This window comes from Ochlerotatus camptorhynchus, unplaced genomic scaffold (genome assembly GCF_037179485.1).
Source record: "Ochlerotatus camptorhynchus isolate MF236.1 unplaced genomic scaffold, CSIRO-AGI_Acam_v1.1 ptg000292l, whole genome shotgun sequence".
Lineage (NCBI taxonomy): Eukaryota > Metazoa > Arthropoda > Insecta > Diptera > Culicidae > Ochlerotatus > Ochlerotatus camptorhynchus.
In genome coordinates this window covers 1815209-1835530 of record NW_027040781.1, presented here as the reverse complement: position 1 = coordinate 1835530, position 20322 = coordinate 1815209, and the positions used below count along the sequence as shown (strand labels likewise).

General features: G+C 39.3%; 1 protein-coding gene across 1 annotated transcript in view; it reads left to right on the top strand.

Annotated features, from left to right (window-relative positions):
- LOC135706851 (uncharacterized) overlaps nucleotides 1-19495 on the top strand; it is an 87503-nt gene extending 68008 nt beyond the window's left edge. Inside the window, exons 5-6 of the mRNA XM_065228528.1 lie at nucleotides 18391-18508; nucleotides 18589-19495. Coding sequence (XP_065084600.1) covers nucleotides 18391-18508; nucleotides 18589-18646 — 176 coding nt within the window. The 3' untranslated portion in view covers nucleotides 18647-19495. The remainder of the gene's footprint in view (nucleotides 1-18390; nucleotides 18509-18588) is intronic.
- The last annotated feature ends 827 nt before the right edge of the window (nucleotides 19496-20322 follow it).

Here is a 20322-nt window from a genome sequence, read left to right as displayed (position 1 = left end):
AAAAACCAGTTGAATGGTAGTAATATTCAGAGCACAGGACTATACTTTCCCCATCCGACCATGTTCCGGAAACCCCCGGATCAGTTTCTAGCAGGGCCAAAATCCATCATGCGTTACTTTAAATCACATGGTATTCATCTAACTTTTCTCATCGGATGAGCACTTTCGACGGAATTTCACACCCAATATTGACCAGCACCCTTAAAATATAAATCTGCCTTAAATAACGATGCGTCAAAACATTTGCACTTTATCGAGCAGCACCGTACTCTACAGGTGGCGAAGGTGGCATTTGCTACACAACAAAAACCCGAAGGGTGGAAAATCGTTTGAATGTTCCTTGAATATCTACAATGTCCCTTTATCCTTTCTTCTTGAAATTATGATTAGTTTCCAAAAGTTCCGTCACAGTTTACAAGCACCATAATTTGTGCTTTCTTATTTATCTCATATCATACTTGACTTTCTCCTAATTTCAGGAAAAACCATGGAAATTTTTTAAAATTTTCCTGAACATTTGTGGGCAAAACAAAGTTCCCAAAACTACCAGTATGTTATCAAATCAAAACCTCCGCAGTATGAAGCCCTTACTGCGCTAACCGAAGCAATGGCGCAACGGACTTTTGTTTCTCCGTGGCCCCCTTCTTAAGTCACAATTACTACGCTAAATAAGATGCAGGATTATAGATATGATGATAGTTGAAATCAAAATAACAAAAAAATATAGATTCATAAATATGGATTCGAACCATCATAAGAACCTTTCCCTGTCACAAAAACATCTATTTGTCATTTGGCAGTCTTTGAATTATGAGCAGTTCCTTGGAACGTTTTCTCGAATTTTCTGTTGAAACTTTTGAACATGCAGGGTGTCTACTCAATCCAAGTAATCAAATTCCCTGAGTTTTCCAGGTTTTTCCAGGTCGGATGAAAAAAATTCCAGGTGCATACAAATTATACACATTATTATTTTATCTATTTATCCATCTGGAATCCCTTTTATGTACTTATTGATTTATGTTATTTTCGATTGTTCAAACTTAGGCGTTGGTACTTATAAGTCGGCACAGCAAAAAAAGTTATTGAATATTACAGCAGAACAGATAAACATAGGTTGTTTAATATTAATTTGTACAATTTATGTTTAGTAAATGCACCAATAGTAAATACACAGACAAACCGACGTAACTCTTTGAAAAACTTGTTCTTGAAAACATAGTATCTCAAAACATATAACCTCAGTAACGACATCTATCTGGCTTCTCGCGGAAAACAAGCTTGCTCGCTAACTCGTAAACAATATTGCATGAAATTTCTATAGCATATATATATAAACGTCAAAGTGATCCGATGCCAGCGCTGCAGCGAGTAGTTCGCGGAACTGATAATATTCAAATCAACCGTTAAATGCATGAACGAAGATACACAATGAAGAGTTAGGTCTGTTTGTCTATGGTAAATACTTCCATCATGAATTACCGGAAAATTGCTCTAGTTTCGGCAGACATATTTGCTTTTATTATTTTAAATAAAATGAGAAAGAGAAGGTGAACTTTGTGGAGTAGAACATGGTTGCTCAGAAGGAACACAGGCAGGGATCTGGCTCATATTGTCCTGCAAGAGCTGTGATATGAAGATGAAAATGGATTTCAAAACCTCGCCAGGATGTTGAAACCAACTTTAGACAAGCTAGCGGGAAAAGTTCTCACTAGATTTACATGATTCCTTGAGTTCTGAAAATTTCTATTAACAACTCAATTCTGCAAGATCTTCAAACCTTCTGACGTCCCTGAAGTTTTGTTTCTGTTCTCGGGTAAAATTTCTTTAAAGGTCAATAATCTTTCCTGACGATCTGCAAATTTCTCGGTAGTTCTACAGATTTCTTTGAAGTTCTGTGCGTTCTTCAGAAGTTATGCAAATTTTCCTAAAAATCTACTAAGTTCCTGAATCCCTGAAGATTTAAGATCCTTGAAGATCAACAATTATCTCTGATGTTCACAAAATTTCTAATAATCTACAAAATTCTCGAAAGTTCTGTAATTTGTTCGGCAGATTTTCATGATTCGATGAATATCTGCAAATATCTCTGAACATCTATACAATTTTCTAAAGAATGAAAAGATTATCTAGAAATTTTTTTAGCTTTCCTGAATTTTTAGGGGTATTCTGAAGTTTTTCTAATTTTTCTGAAGCTGTGCAAATATCTCTAAAGATCAGCGAATTTACCTGAAATGTTTTTCAAAATTCAAGAAACACAGTAAAATTCAGAAAATTTATTTAAACATCTGCTAGTTTTTGAGTAGATTTACGATCTACCCTCTGAACTTTTCTGAAGTTCCTAAAATTTATTTCAAATTCTGTAGAGTTTTTTGAAGTACTGTATTTCTGCTCTAAAGATCTACGAACTGCCCTGAAGTTCAATAAATTTCACAGTAGATCTCCGAACTTTTCTAAAGTTCTTTAAATTTCTTTGTGGATTCTTGATCTAAAGATCGGCGAACTTTCCCTAAGATCTGTGAGTTTTGCTGAAGTTTTGCAAATTTTTCTAAAAACGTACGAACTTTCTGACGTTCTACAGACTTCTCTTAAGGTATACGGACTTCTCTGAAGTTCTTTAGATCTATCTATTTCCGACTTCCATGGAGTTCTGCAAAATATTGTACTTTAGTACTTAGCTGCGATTTGTTTTTGGAATTGAGGTGCTTTTCATTTTCATTTGCATTTAACGAATTTTTCTGAAGATCTCACATTTGTGTGAAACTGTGAAACTTTCTGTCAAATTCCTGCAAATATTTTTAAAGTTTTGTAAAGTTATCTTAAGCTTCGTAGCTCTATTCCCAAGATCTACAAAAAAAACTTGAGGCTCAATAAATTTCTCAGTAGATCTGCAAACTTCTCTGATGTTTTGTAAATTCCTCTCGGGTTACCCTGAAGATTTGAAACTTTCATTGAAAATTACCTTAAGTTGTTAAAATTTATCTGAAAATATTTGAGCTTCCTTGAAGTTTTAAATGCCTCTCTAAATATCTACAAATTTTCCTGAAATCATGTAAATATTTTTTTTTAATCGCCGAACTTTCCTGCAGTTCTGCAATTTTTACTGAAGATCCATTAACATTTCTGAGATTCTTCTGACTTTTTTCAGAAGTCCTGTTATTTTTTTCAAAGTTCTGTAGCTTTGTTCTGAATATCTACGAACTTTTCTGATGTTGACTAATGTTTCGAGGATCTCCAAACTACTGTGAAATACTTTATATTTCACTGTAGATTCTTGGACTTGTCTGAAGTTATGCAAATTTCCATGAAGATTTGCAAAATTTCGCTTATAGTTTTACAAATTGATTTGAAATTATTTTTGCTTGCTTGAAGTTTTGAAAATTTCTTTGAACATTTATCTTAAGATCTACGACCTCTCTTGTGATTTTGTTTTTATAAATTTCTGTTAATTACTTTTAATTTGTTTGTAGTTCTGTTCTCAAGATCAACGAACTACCCTGAAGCTCAACAAATTTCTCAGTAGATCTCCGACCCTCTCTGAAGCTCAAAAAAAAAAATATATGTAGGCTCTCAGACCTGCTATCTGGCATGCTTATTCTTATACAATACATGCTTCGTATGCTTCCTTTTGTCGGTTGCCAGTCTCTCTTCTTCGGTCGTTTCCTTTTTACGACGATTTTGATCCTCCACATACAAATCAGCGAAGAGCGAGCGTGACAAGATTCTCTGAATGAAATTGTCTCGTTCGCACACGTTGTCTTAGCTGTCAGATGCTTGTCAAGTTCAGTGTACTTAAGAAACGTTTCGAGAAACTGAGCGAAAAACTTCTTTTGAATTACGAATGAAGTGATAATTGGAAAATTCCCTGAGTGGAACCAAAATTCCCTGAATATTCCAGGTTTTTCCAGAAAAATAATATTCCCTGTAAATTCCCGGTTTTCCAGGTAGTAGACACCCTGAACATGTTTTTGTTTAACTTTTTGTCTATTCGTCGAGCTTTCGTCACACTCAGTTTCATTCGACTATTTGTCCATTCGATATATGCCCCTTAAATTCCATCATGAAATTTACACACTTTCAACGTTTTCTCCTTTTCAATCTTTTGTACATTCTCCATTCAACCTAGAACAAAAAAAATCTAAGGACAAATGGACGAATAGACAAAAGCATTAAGGGACAAAAGGTTGAATAAAAGTTAGGGTACAACATGTTCGAATGGATGAACAGTCGAAATGGACAAAAGGTTAAAACAGCTAGGAGGACAAAAGGTCCAATAGAAACCTGATCGAATGGAAAAATGGTGGACCGACTCTTAGGGGGACAAAAGGTCGAATGGACTACAGGTCTAACGGATAAAAAACCGCATGAAAGAATAGTCAAAAGGGCTTGCGGGATTCGTGGTCATGTGGTTAGCAGTGTATTATAAGTGCGGGATCGATTCTCGCTCCATACTTACCTTACCAATCAGGCTAAGGCTTTGTTGTCCTCTGCTGTCCGAAGAAGCCGTCTCCACTCTACTCGATCCATGGTCACACGTCGCCAACCTCGTAGTCTGCGAAGGGTCCGCAGGTCGCCTACTACTTGGTCGCTTTCGAGAACCATTTTTACTGGGTCGTCGTCCGGCATTCCTACGATGTGCCCAGCCCACCGTAGTCACCCAATTTTTGTAATGTGGACGATGAATAGTTCCCCCAGCAGTTGCTGCAATTCTTGGTTCATTCGCCTCCTTCACGTTCCGTCATCCATCTGCACTCCACCGTAGATGGTACGCAACACCTTCCGTTCGAAAACACCAAGAGAAACGAAATTCTGAGAACTACTATATCGTTTTGCTATGGAATGGCTGAATCGCATCCTTGTACCTTTCCTTGACCCCTTCCCTACTTGTTAATAGATTGTAGCCCTTTACCTTGAGAAAGCCACGAGTATTTGGACGCTTCTTGTACTAACTCTATTGTTAAGAAACATAGTAAAAAGTAAAATGAGCTCCCTAAACCTTCCGCATTTGAGCCTTGATAAATAGCTGAATTTATTTAAAAAAAAAATGATGAATTCGACTGAAATTCAAATGGACAAATGGTTGAATGACAGTTGGGAGTGTAGAGAAGGTGTTAAATAAAAGGATGGGGATCCAGATTCGAAAAATATGAACGTCAAAATGAACCAAACATAAACTGTCACGAACTGTCACACAGTGGGACAAATCTGAATAAAGACGGTCAAAAACATTTTCTATCCTTTTTTGGCGGTTTGGAGACTAGGTGTTTTCGGAGAAATTGTTCAAAATGATATATTTTGGAATACACACCAGAATAATCATTGAGCAAGTATTATGTAAGATTGCTTCCGTTTATTGAAAACAACTTTTCAGTTTACTGATCAGAACAAGACTGAGGTATCGATTCAACTGTATTTCATATTTATGTTTACATTTTCGATGTTTTTGGCACATCGGTTTCGCTCGGTTATAGCTGCAAGAAACACGACGAACGAAAACTAACTGAAAACAAGCAATACACTTCAACTCCTTATTCCTTAAGTTTTTTACATCCATTCGGAATTTACCGACAGTAAAATTCATTATTTAATTCAGAACCCTCGATAAAGGAAAAAATACAAAAATTAACAATTCGAAAATTTAAGTTAAGAGTAAATATATCGTCTATCTTCTTTTTCTCTTTCCGATCTTCTCGGTATCTTCATCGCCACTTCTTCGTCCCTTTGGACTCCGGCATGCTTCCGCTTTCTACTTTTTCTAGATGGCCAATCGGTTGCTCCTCAATGCTAACCCAGTCGTCATTTGGTAAACTCCCCGTTGGGCTGCCCGTTTCATCCGTAACTGTGCTGTCGGCCTCACAGCGGTTCAAGACGACATATGGTTGCCACTGAGGGTCATGCGTAGTTGATTCCTATGTGACATTGTTCTTGCGCTTCCAACTTGTACCTGGAAGATATTTTTAGAGAACTTCTCTAAGAAGGTTGCCATTAACCATTGTGGGGATTGTGGTTTTTGTTCCACACTTCGTCACCAACCATCAGATTATCAAGTACAACTTCATGTTTTTTGGGATTCTCCCATCTTTATTTATTGTACTATGTTCATCACTGGTTTGTGGTATGGTTAACTGTTTTTTTTTTGTTGGATTTACTAGATCTAACAAAATCTTTGGTTCGTAGGAAAATATCCTACCCGACGGAAAATGTCCGTCTCTCGTCATGTTATTATTGCTGTAGTTAATAAAGAACAAATTTATCTGGTGTTCCAGATCCAACTCAAGCATTGCAGGTTCATTTAAGAATCTCTTTAACACTTCTTTTACTGTCCTAACTAGTATTTCTGCCTGTCCATTACTAGATGGGTTATACGGAGGGCTTTTCAGTACCTTAATACTAAACAATGAATATCGGCTCCGCAAAGCTACAGCAAATGAGCCTGGAAAAATAAACGAATTATTAAAAAAAAAAAAAAGTACCTTAATACCTTGCCTCTCAAGAAAGTTGATGAATGCATAAGAGCTGAAAGGAGGACCATTGTCCGACACTAAAACATCAAGTAACCCGAAACGTGCAAAAATTTCAACTAATTTTTTTAAAACTTTTTTGCCATCTGTTCCTTGTCTCATCCATACTATCTCTATCCATTTGGAGAAACTGTCCACAAATAACAAAAATGTATGATGTTGAAAATAAAAGATATCTATATGGACTTGGTTAAAAGGTCTGACCGTAGGTGTCCATTTAGACTCAACTTTAGTTTGATGAGGAATAGCCATACTGCCACAAGGCTGTCAACTCGTCACGTATTTATTTATATATGAGTTTATCTCAAACCAGTAAACCATTCGCCTTGCGAACTGCTTCATTTTGACTATACCAGCATAATTGCCATGCAACAGCTTTAATATTTCTTTTTGCATTGTGGCTGGTATTATCACTCTGTCGTTGTACAATATACAATCATCCACCATTTCTAGATCCTGCTGATATGCGAAAACATCCTTTAAACATTTGTTCGTCATTTTAGGCCATCCCTTACACATGTAAAATATGATTTCTTGAAAAAATTCGTCATTCTTCGTACCTTCAGCAATCTTTTTTGAATCCGATGGAACAATTTAACTTAAATTTATACTTTTAATGACGTCTAATTATTCACGAACTTCCTGCTGAAGAGGGAATCTTGAGCAAAAATCAGCATTTCCCAATTTATTTGATGGTCTATAAATTATTTCGAAGACGTATACTGCCAAGTCAACTGTGTATACTGTAAAAGGTAGCCCATAAAGATATTTGTGGAACTTTTTAATATTACAAACTAAAGCTAAAGCTTCCAAATGTAAAATGGGGTATTTTCTTTGTGCTTGCTTTAATGAGAAAGATGTAAAACATATTGGTTGCTCGTTGTCATACACAACGTGAGCGATTAACCCACCAAGACCATAACTAGAGGCGTCGGAGACAACAACTATAGGTTTTCTTACTTTCATCAAAAGCCCTTTGGCAATTGTCATCCCAAATATACTTTACATTATTCTTCAGTAAATTGAACAAATGGTATAATTTAGCTGATAAATGTTGGATTAACCTATGATAATAATTGATCAAACCTAAAAAAAAATTCAGTTCTGTTTCGTTCTTTGGAGCATTTGCTTTTTCAATAGTAGAAATTTTGTCAGAGCAAGACATCAATCCATTTTCGCTTATAATGTGCCTTAAATACGTGAGCTTCCTTACACAAAAATTGCATTTTTCAAAATTAACTTTAATATTAGCATTTGCTAATCTTCCCAAAACTAACAAAAGTTCTTCATTGCATTCCTTCAGGGTTTTTCCAGCAATCAAAACATCATCCAAATAACAAGACACATTTTCAATTCCCTCCAACACCTTGTCCATTACTTATTGAAAAATAGATGCACTTGATAACTCCTTGCGGATGTCTATTATAAGTATATAAACCTTTCATGGTATTAATGACAACGAATTTCTTGGACCTTTCCGTCAATTCCAACTGAGTATAAGCACCTTCTAAATCAAGGGCACAAAAACCATACATCCTGCCATCCTGTGCTGTTGGCAAAGGATAAGTGTTGGGCACTATTGATTTGTTTATCCAAACCTTGCAATCAATAACTAGTCTTATATCGTTATTTTATTTATTACAATTATAATAGGTGAGGCCCATTCACTAGTATCTATAGGTGTGATGACTTTTTCTTTTTTCAATTTATCCAAATAATAACCAACTTTGTCCCTCAATCTATTTAGGACATCGTGGGCTTTTTTTAAAATATGGGATTCTCGTTCTTAAGCACCAATTCTGCTTTAAAATCTTTGATTGAATGACAAAAGTCTTTAACGAAAACTTTTGGAAATCTTTTTCTTAGATTTGTAACAGTGTCCTTGCTCTGCTCATGATTCATGTTGTTGACTATCAAAGATTCTGTAAAAAAAAAGCAAATGTTCGGCCTAACAAAGGGCAGAATTCGTTCTCGCAATCAAGCACCAATAATTGCATTAACTTATCCTTGCCATTACATTTTACTAAAACTGTCGCCTCTCCCTCTATTTTCAATTTAGACCCATTTACAACCACTAAGTGTTTGCAATAACTTTGCAAAGGGTTATCAAATTTCAACCAATATTGGTTTTTATTTACCTAAAGGGTGATACGGTCAAAATTTGGTCAAGGGAAAACGCGTGTAAATCGGTGAAATCGTTTATTTAAAAAATCAAATTAAATTTCTTTTTCAAGTTCAATTAGTATAAAATTCAGGAAAAATATTCAGTTAGGCTTCCGCTTTTCCAAATCCGAATTGCCGGGGCTTACGCTTGACCCCTGCCATCAGATTTTGTACAGCCACCTTGTCCACCTTCTTCGCCGCAGAAAGCCAGTTTGCCTTGAACTGCTGCTCGCCCTTAGCAGTTTTTTGGTCTTCTTTAGGTTCCGCTTGACAATAGCCCAGTATTTCTCAATTGGGCGGAGCTCTGGCGTGTTGGGAGGGTTCTTGCCCTTGGGAACCACCTGCACGTTGTTGGCGGCGTACCACTCCATGGCCTTTTTACCGTAATGGCAAGATGCCAAATCCGGCCAAAACAGTACGGAACAACCGTGTTTCTTCAGGAAAGGCAGCAGACGTTTATTCAAACACTCTTTCACGTAAATTTCTTGGTTGACAGTCCCGGAAGCTATGAAAATGCTGCTTTTCAAGCCACAGGTACAGATGGCTTGCCAAACCAGATATTTCTTTGCGAACTTTGACAGTTTCATGTGCTTGAAAACATCTGCTACCTTTCCCCTTCCTTTTGCCGTATAAAACTCCTGTCCCGGAAGCTGCTTGTAGTCGGCTTTGACGTAGGTTTCGTCGTCCATTACCACGCAGTCAAACTTCGTCAGCATCGTCGTGTACAGCCTCCGGGATCGCGCTTTGGCCGTCGTATTTTGTTTATCATCGCGATTTGGAGTCACTACCTTCTTGTAAGTCGATAGTCCGGCTCGTTTTTTGGCTCGATGCACGGTTGTAGACGATACACCCAGCTTATTTGCGGCATCTCGGAGAGAGAGGTTAGGGTTTCGCTTGAAACTACCGGCAACTCTCTTTGTCGTCTCAGCGGCTTCCGGTTTTCGATTTCCCCCCGATCCAGACTTCCTGGCTGTCAACAAACGTTCCCCAAACACTTTAATTACATTTGTAACGGTTGATTTGGCAACTTTTAGCGATTTTGCCAACTTTGCGTGCGAGTAGCTCGGATTTTCGCGATGCGCGAGCAAAATTTTGATACGCTGCTCTTCTTGCTTGGACGGCATTTTGACAACTGAAGAGTGAATTCCAAAATCAAAATAGGAGCAAAATTCTACACACACACACCTTCAAAATGAGGGGTGTTCAGGTTTTTTAAATGCAAAATTGAAAGAAATACGTCAAGTTGATATTGACCAAATTTTGTCCGTATCACCCTTTATAACAGACACAGATAACCCACAGTCAACCTCTATTTCAATGCTTTTCCCTACAATATGTATTCGCAACAGACATGGATTGCTAATTTTGTTTATAGAAGAAACCAACATGCATTGTCGTCCTCATCCTTTCCTCATGTCTCATGTTCATCTGCTGAAGACCCTGGCTGATAGGAATCTACCAGATTTACAGCATCACGATGGAGATTCTTCAATTTAAAACATTTCTTTTTAATATGTCCTTTTACTCCACAGCAGTTGCAAATTATTTGTGAATAGTCAGGCCGTTGACCTTGCTGGTATCTCGGATTCTGATGGAAATGGTTAGTCCTGGGTACCTGGTTCATCGTACTATTTACGCTCATTTGAACGCTGCGTAATCTCATATGGCCTATAACCCAAACGGCTTTTGATCGAACCTCTGCTGCTTCCGGCTTCTTCATTGAACTCTTCTCCTTGGTTTTTATGGCCGTTGGCCCTCGCCATTTTCCCAAATGTTGCCCCGAAATGTCCCCTTGAACCGCTGTCAATTGCCGCTACTCGATCTCCATTTCCATTTTGTGGAGCATCCGCTGTACCTGCATTTGCTTTTGCAACCTCCCATGTAGCAATATTTTTTTCAGCATTAGATAATGTAAGCTTCTCCTCACTATGGCTACTTCCTTAAAGTTGGCAAAAGCGCAAAATTCTGCTTGTAATTTCAATGATAATATGCAATCCTCTGTCGTCTCATCAGGGTTTTGTATTCTGATACTAAATTTATATCTCTGGACCAGATCTGAGTCAGTCTTGTCCAGCCTGTTTTTCAACTTAGGCTCAACTTAGACAGCGCAGGGATTTTCGAACATAGAAAATAACTTTTGAAATGTTACTTTTAACCACGAGTTAAATTTAACTCGGCAAATGGTTCACAGCCTTAGAAATTAAATCGTTAAAAGCTGCCTCCTCAAAATTTCCAGCCGGATACAATAACTTGATTTCATCAAACATTACCGGTCCGTTAAGAGTGACAAAATAAGCCATTTTGTCTTCTTCTTTCACTTTATTAACTTTGAAAATATAGTTAAGCCGGGTGTACCAGTCATTAAAACTAGTACCCCTACGGTAATAGGGGTCCATAGTGCAAGCAATACTGGAAGAATTCATATTATAATGCTTTGATATTATAATCCAAAATTCAATCAAAACAATAAAATAAGAACAAGGAAAATGGCACCAGAAAAAAAGAACAAGAGCAAAATGGAATACAAAACAATTAGATGGATGTCTCCACAAAAAAACTCCTCATTGGCATAAAAAGGCAGTACATTTTAGTCAGCCATTTTACTTGCCGTTCGATGATTTGACCGTCGCCCAGAAGCTGTGTGTCCCCTGTGAGATCGGCCAACCTCTTACCACACGAGCTTAGAACCTGATGTCCTCGAGTCACAAAGAAGCAAGTTTTAGTTCCTAGATTGCCTGCCTTCCGCCTAAAGATTTACCGTTTGTAAAACACTAGACCGCAATTGAAACAGTGACAAAAACGAAATGGCTTCTTCCGTTCACACCCTGCAGCAACAAAGCAAATGCGGTTTGCTTGATGGCGTCTGAATCGGTTCCGTGAAAACTCTCCTACTGTCCCGCTGACCAAACTCTTCCTCACTACGAGCACTCAGACACCGTCACGCACAGCTACCGATTTCACTACTTTTCACGTGTGAAATTATAAAACTTTTATATTTTTTTTATTTTTACTCGCTGTAAATGTAAGATTGCTTCTGTTTATTGAAAACAATTTTTCAGTCTACTGATCAGAACAAGAATGAGCTATCGGCTGAACTGATGTTTTTGGCACTTCGGTTTCGCTTGGTTATAACTGCAAGACACAAGACGAATGAAAACTAACTGAAAACAAGTAATACACTTCATATAACACATCCAAATTCTATCTTTTTGCAGTTACGAGATAGTGATAAACTTGCAGAGCAGTTGATTTTATGATCATTTGCTGAAAATACTGTTTCTACATCTTAACTCTAAAGAGATATTATTGATTTTAATATATCATGTTCTAAGAAATTTTTGACATCATTGAAATACACAACTTTGCTCAACTTTTTCAATATTTTTGAAATTGTGAACTGGTTTCAGAGATGTAGGCCAGTATATGTTCTGATTTATAAATGCCATGAAACTAAAAGCAGCTTGAAATTAACAAAAGTTTAAAAAATTTAAACCCATCAGTGCCACATCAAATGACATGAGAATTCAAAAACCAGTTGAATGGTAGTAATATTCAGAGCACAGGACTATACTTTCCCCATCCGACCATGTTCCGGAAACCCCCGGATCAGTTTCTAGCAGGGCCAAAATCCATCATGCGTTACTTTAAATCACATGGTATTCATCTAACTTTTCTCATCGGATGAGCACTTTCGACGGAATTTCACACCCAATATTGACCAGCACCCTTAAAATATAAATCTGCCTTAAATAACGATGCGTCAAAACATTTGCACTTTATCGAGCAGCACCGTACTCTACAGGTGGCGAAGGTGGCATTTGCTACACAACAAAAACCCGAAGGGTGGAAAATCGTTTGAATGTTCCTTGAATATCTACAATGTCCCTTTATCCTTTCTTCTTGAAATTATGATTAGTTTCCAAAAGTTCCGTCACAGTTTACAAGCACCATAATTTGTGCTTTCTTATTTATCTCATATCATACTTGACTTTCTCCTAATTTCAGGAAAAACCATGGAAATTTTTTAAAATTTTCCTGAACATTTGTGGGCAAAACAAAGTTCCCAAAACTACCAGTATGTTATCAAATCAAAACCTCCGCAGTATGAAGCCCTTACTGCGCTAACCGAAGCAATGGCGCAACGGACTTTTGTTTCTCCGTGGCCCCCTTCTTAAGTCACAATTACTACGCTAAATAAGATGCAGGATTATAGATATGATGATAGTTGAAATCAAAATAACAAAAAAATATAGATTCATAAATATGGATTCGCTTTATGCGTTTTACTCAGAATATCTCTGACGTTTTAAAAATCATTACCAATTTGGTTTCTACGTTGCTGCTGGAAGTGGATTTGTGATATCTTGAGTAGTTATAAATTATGACTACTGGTAAGATAGTTCAAATCAACCTTCAGCATAGAAGGACAGCAACGGTACATCTATGTAGATTAATGCAAAATGGCACATGTGGCTCCCGTACAAGAACCTCACTTTCGTAAAGGAAACTTGTATCTAGGAAATCTAGTGAACCCAACCTTTGCTACTTTTAGCAAAAGTGGAATGCCAAACTCCTCGAGCATGTGTGCGTGTCAATAACGCAATCGTCACTAAGCAAATCTTTGAAATAAGAACAAGAGATGTTTGTGCTGTTACAATTGATGTTACCTTTGGAAACCTTAATAGGCAATACGTTTACTGTTTCAGTGCCAGCTTTTTACGTTTATATCAGGTTCTTGTTTCAGACATTCCCAAGAACTCGTGGCATTACTGCCGAAAGTGTTAAATCAGTCCAGAAAATTTAACACTTTCGGAAGTGAGTCTATCTTTCAGTGATTAAACATTTTCCTTACTGAACTCAAACTTTTTTGAAGTTACCAAATATGTTATGAGCTGAATACACCGATCCAGTGTTTCCAATTTTTCCGAAGTGATTCAAAACTTTAGTAAAAGACTGTACAGTTCGAAGTTATTCTGTACGTGCTATTTTTTTTTCAGCTTTTCTCAAGTTATTCAGTACTGTCTGAAGTAATTCTGAACTTTTCCAAAGTGATTCCAAACTTTCCTAATGTAATGTAATGTCAGTTTGGACTGATCTCGTTTTTGGAAACGTAACTACAGTGCACTCTCTACAACTCGAGTTATAGAATTATCGATTTATAGAATGACAATCCCATACAAATTAGCTATCGCAGTAGCCATGACACTCATTTTTATTATGATTATATAACTCGACATCGAGTTAGTGAACATCGAGTTGTGGAGAGTTGAACCGAGACCTTTTTCGATGTGTCACAATTGAGTGGCTTAGCGATACAAATCAATACTCCCTTAAGTGAATCCTGTTGAAAAAGTATTGAAAAATTCGTGGAAGTGAGGAGGATCTCTCGGTTTTTGACGGTCTAATTGACCTACATTTGGAAGCGGCCAGCGCTGTTATTGCCTATCGTTAAGTATGAGATCACCAGATTTTACACATTGCAGATGCATATGCTAGTCCAACGCATCGTTTGTTGCTTCTCTGTCAGGTAATCTTGTAATAAAGGAGTAGCAACCGCCGGCGGTTGATCATTCTCATGCTCAATTATGTCTGTACTATCTAAAGTTTTTCTGCAGTAAATCAGTATTTTTCAAACTGAATCCGAGATTTTCTAAAGTGTTTCAGTACTTTCAGAAGAGATTTTAAACTTTTTTTTTCTATGATTCTGTGCTCTCCAAAGTGATTCCGATTTTTCTGAAGTGATTAAATATTTTTCGAAGGGATTCCAAACTTTTCTGAAGTCATTAAGTTTTTACAAAGTGATACAGCTCTTGAAGAAGTGATTGTAAACTTGAAAGAATTGATACAGTACTTTCCGATGTTTCGTGAAGTGATTCACTCCTTTCCGAAATTATTCAGTCCTTGCGGAAGCGATTACAAACTTTCTGGAAAGATTCAGTATTTTTTCAAAGAGATTCAAAATTTTCTTAAGTCATTCAATACTATCCGAAGAATTTTCGAGCTTCTCTTAAGTGATTCATTACTTTCAGAATTGATTTCAAACTATCTGGAATTATTCAGTACTTTTCGGAGCGATTCCAAAGATTTCTGAAGTGATTCAGTACTTTCAGGAGTGATTCCGAATTTTTCTGACGTGATTCAGTACGTTCTAAAATGATTCAGTTTTTTTTTTCTTTATTATAGAGATTTTAAGCCATATGGCTAGTTCATCTCTTAAAATTGAAAAAAAGGAGAAAAAATTGGGTTCTCAGAAGAAGATTCCCAATCTTGGCTGTGTTACATTTATCTTGCTATCATGAAAAGGTGTAGAAAACTGCCAAAAGGGCCAACAAAACGGAAATACAAACAAGGAACGCTCAGATATTGTGGTAAAGGTTCGCCTCCTTTAGGAAGGTGATGAGGGCAGCTGCTGCCCAGGAATTCGTCGCCCAACAGGTTCCAAATGCTGATTAACTCCAAGCCGAAGGCAGCCCGAAGATCTTCCAACTCCGTGCAGTTCACGAGGATGTGCTGGCACTCCGCAGGTTTCGCAAGTCCTCCGGAACGGTGTTCCTCCGAAGTTGTGGGAGACACTGCTGTGCGCAGCCTTGACACCACTCGGCGTTCTCGTAGGTTTGGTTGATCCTTCCAGGTTCCGGTGGTCGCCTTGATCTTCCGAAGATGATGTGTCCTGTTGTTACTCCACTCGTTGTCCCAGGCTCTCCGAATAGTCCGCTTAATCCACTTTTTGACATCTTGGAGCGGTACATTGTCTTGGACCTGAGTCCGGTGTGGCCTGAGCCGGCGAGGTGGTCGGCTATTACGTTCCCTTGGATCCCGCAGTGACCGTGTACCCACATGAATACTGTGTTGGGCGGCGCGTGCTTTATCGTTCCTTGGATCCACGGATACTTCGGTGTTTCTGTTGTTAGGTCCAATATCCCGCTGTGTGAGTCAGCTACGACTAATATCGACCGGTTGGCCGGTAACTTAACCGCGTGGAGAATGACCGCTGCCTCAGCTGAGAACACCGAGCACTGGGTCGGGAGCGATCTGCTCACAAGCAGACCATCTCCGGAGACCCCCATTCCCACTCCACTCCTGGAGAGAGAGCCGTCGGTGTACCTAGCTTCATAACCTTGGTAGTGCGCCCCGAGAGTTTCGACAACTGTCCGGCGTAAAGCCAGCGAGTTGTCTCCTGCCCTGGAGCGGTCCTTGATTCGGCTGTCAATTTTGATCTTATGCAATAGCCAACTTTTGTATCCGTGCCAGTGGACCCTGGCCACTGGAGGGAGATCTTCGTCGGCGGCCGTGTGGAGGAGTCGGTTCGCCTCGTCGAGAAGAACGATCCTGTTGTTTCCCGACGTTTTAGCGAGAAAGGCAGCGGCTTTGGTAGCAGTAGCTGCGGTGAAAACGAGCCGAAAAGGTAGGATACCGGCTTCAACGCATGCAGTGTCGGCCGGGGTAGAGGGCAGGAGACTGTTCGAACGTAGCCGTTGTACACCGGTTCCAAAATCTGGACGGTTTTCTCGGCGGCAAGGCATGTAATCTCTACACCGTACAGTAGGCGACTGTCGATGCTGACTCGAGCTACGATTGTTGGATCGGTCGGGGTGGGAGATGGTCTTAATCCGATTGGACCGATTGCGACAGTCCTTCTTTACTTCTTGGAAGTGCGGCTCAAAGGATAAATTCCGATCGAGGAGCACTCCCAAGACCCTCACGGTGGGTGTTTTTGGTCGGTATTGCTTGTTTTTTTTTAATTATAATGGCCTGTCCGTTGTTGTGATGCCTGGTGGTACATATATGGCAGCGCACGCTTTTGCCGGCGGAAAGCTGGAAACCAACAGAGTCAGCCCATGTGACCACCGAGGAGACTGCCGCTTGCGCTCACAGTTTCGTCCTCTGCAGGGTAGGACCCATCGTTACAATGAGGACGTCATCCACGTAGACGAATATGTAAAAGTTCTTGGGTAGTTGGTCAAAGACCCCAACCGAAACCCGAAAAGATCGGTCCGTCAGAAAGTTCCGGACGAAGTGAAGGATGTGTCCTTTCAGGCTCCAATCAGCAAGCTTCTTCAATACAGCTGGTGTCCATGTTCGGTTGAACGCTTTGGAGATGTCCAGCGAGACGATCTCCGCGTGATGACCTTGGTCCTTTGCTTCCTTCAGGACTTCCCCAAGAGTGGCGAAGTAGGTGGAGGTGCCATATCCTTGGCTGAAGGCGTGCTGCCGATGGTCAAGCAGCCCCTTGGCCTCAAGATGTTGCTTCAGCCTCCTGTTGACCATCCGTTCAAAACTTTGGCCATGCAGCAGGTCAGTGCAATGGGACGAAACCCAGTGATGTCCTTGGTCCCGACATTGGTTTTCGGTAACGGTATAACGGGGCTTTCTCTCCAGTTTTTCGGGTAATCTTCAGTGGTCCAGAGTAGAGGTCGAGAAGTTTCGTTTTTCCTTTGGGTGGAAGGTGCTTTAGCAGCGGGTAGCCGATTTCGTCCGGTCCGACCGAGTTCCCGTTGCTCCGACTGAAAGCGAACACGAGTTCTTCCCAGGAGAGTGGGCTGTTGATCGGTAGGTCGTCGTCGCTGTACTCCGAGATGCCGGATAGTTTGACGAAGTATTTGCCCAGTTCGTCTGCTACGACGGTTGGATCAGTGATGGTGTCTGTTCGAATCTGGAGCGGATATGATCGCCGCTTGCCGCTAAGGACATAATGCAACTCCATAGCTCCGCTGACGATTGTTCGGCGTTGATACTCTCCAGAAAGTCCGACCACCAATTTTGTTTCGCCGTCCGGATCTCCTGTCGGCGTTTGTTGTGCTGCTGACGATAGTTCGCGAGGACCTCTTCTCTTGCTGGATCGTTTGGGGAGGTGCGTTTGAGCTTCCGGAGTGCTTTTCGCCTGGTTTTTACTGCCCTTTTGGTTTCGTCGTTCCACCAGCGGAGTGCCTTCCGCCCGGGGACTGCCTGTCCCACCCGCTCATCGCGCCTCTGCTTTTTATTGACACCAATGTGATATACAGCCTATCAAGCGTTTTTCAGACTTTATATTCAACGGCCCGAAAATAGGGTTGGTGGGCCCTTGCGGGGTATAAACCGAATGTTTTTGCCTTATAAACTAGTACTCCTGAAAATTTAAGCGTTAGGTACCTCAGTACCTAGTCAAATCTCGAGTAGAAATAGTCAATAGCCTATCAAGCGTTTTTTGTAATAATAATTTTAAAAATATGATCCTCATTTATAGTTGTTCATACAAATGAAAAGCACTATTATCACTGACGAGCCGACGTGGCAGCTAATAGAAGCTACATTTAAATTCTTGCCCAAGACGCCATATTTAAAATACCGCCATCTAGTCATCCAATCGCGTCATAACGTGAGCAAGGAAACGTACACAAGTAAAATTTATATCGACTTGGTTTGCGTCTCATCTTATTTGACAGATCTGGTCGCTCATTTGACCGATCGAATCGCTCATTTGACAAATCAAATTGCGGACAAACCAAATGCTCCAGTGACATGTCGGTTCGTCGGTTCTATTATACTGAATGCAGCCATTATTTGGACACATATGTCTAATGTTAAGTTTTGGTAAAATGTATATTTAATTATATCTCTATCTAATGAAGAGGGTCAAACTTTAAAAAACTGGTCAACCAATTTTCCATTCTTGTAGAAAAAAAAACCCATCCTAACAAACCACATTCCATTCACTTTCTCCCTCTTTCAGACAACTGCACCGACATCGAACCGCTCGAGATGCCTACCTCTAGTTCCTCCAACTCGCTCGACTCGATGGACAAGAAGCCAAAGAACAGGAAAAAGTCCTTCAAGGCGGCAAAGACAAAGTAAAATTGATTGTTCCAATCCTCCCAACATCTCGGTATCATCGCTCCAAATCACGCTAAATTGCTTTTTTTTTCTACAGAATCTACAACGCCTACCAGCATGTGCAGCGTCGATTTAAGGAAACCTACGCTTCCTAACCGATTGGGGACACATCTGCGCTCCCCTACAAAAATCAACAACTCCATTTTTCGTTTTTCGACAGCAGCGCTAACTACCCAGCAGATTTAGGAAAGAAAGAAACAACAAGAACTTAAATTAGATTAAAACTACTTACTCATGCCGCCCGTTACTTGGCAGTTAAGGTTGTGAACACGTGCGGAATGGAAACTGCAAACTTATCCAGCTGGATCATCAATCACGTAGTAGGGCGCTCGCATCCCAACAACGCCCAGTCCCTGTCATTATCAAATTATGTCATGTTTTGTTTTCGAATGACCCGGAATGTTAATAGCGCAATCCCAGAGAGCAGTAGGAACTATTTATTCTACTCCATCTATTTATTGATTTCTTTTCCCCGCGAGTAAGCTTTGCTCTGTGCTTTTTGTCGAATGAGAGTAGGCTCTATCTGTCCCAGATAGTAAACGAGAATAGCAACTATCCGAAACTGCCGTGTGTCGTTGATGTCCGTCCGTACAATTGCATGCCGGGAAATACCAATGTAACTATATCAGCGGTAGGATCGTTTCAATGGTGCAAAGTTTGTTTTATTAGTTAATGTTTATTTTGTCTTCCTACTTTTTCATCTATCGACTTTTTATCGGTAGGCTACTTGCATACAACTTTTTTTTTTATTTTGCTATAAAATGACTATCGACTTTTGGAAATAGAGCATTCAGGTACCTAAAGCACATTATTCATCTACTTAATTTTACCACTTACCATAGAAAATGCGCAACAGCTATAATATGAAAATTGAAAGTGATATCTTGTAAGAGAAACGAGCATATATTTTTTAAGGAATAAACTTTTCATTTTATTAAAAATAATTTGATGTTGATGTGGTGTATTTTGAAAGAAATTTCTGACTCCAAAGGGATCTAGGGAACTATACCGAATTGTAAGTTTATAACATTGTCTTCATGTATCATAAATGAAGTTAAAATTAGACCCTATCAAAAACTGTTTATGATTTATTTTCAAAATGCCATGTATCTGCCGTTTAACAATGCTACGGGGCAAGAGTGACCCTTTTATGGGAGCTTAATGTTTATTTATAAACAACAACTTAGTATGCTTGAGCATGCCAGCAACAGCTTTTACTGTTTATTCCTTTACAATATTGAACTATACGATAATTTTTAAACAAAACATATAAATCATGTACGTCAACGATTATTAGTCTGCACAGACTGGTGATGTATGAAACCATTTTTAAATGAATTTTCCAGAAGTTTTTCCAAAAGAGTAGCAATATTTCAGAACGCATCTTACCCACAATGAGGTATTTTCGAGTCATTCATGCAAAATTTTAAGAAATTTGAGTGAAATGTGTGGGCGGACCAAAGCGCACAGAGTTCTCACGGGGACACACGTATTGGCATCGGAAGGATCGAAAATAAACACGCGGCACGGCACTTCACGGAAAAACAGACTAAACTTTTACTATTGTTGTTGCCTCCATTTTCTATAAATCGTTTTCCATCAGCGGTCTTGTTATACTGAATTAAATTTGACAAATCTCAACCGAACTGAGCTGCAAGCTGCACTTCACAATTCACTTTCTTCTAAGCACCTCACGTAAAGCCAATTTCATAAGCACATTGTTGTGTTGATGCGCCAGCTAAACGTTTTTATCATGGCTTGCTAGGATCAT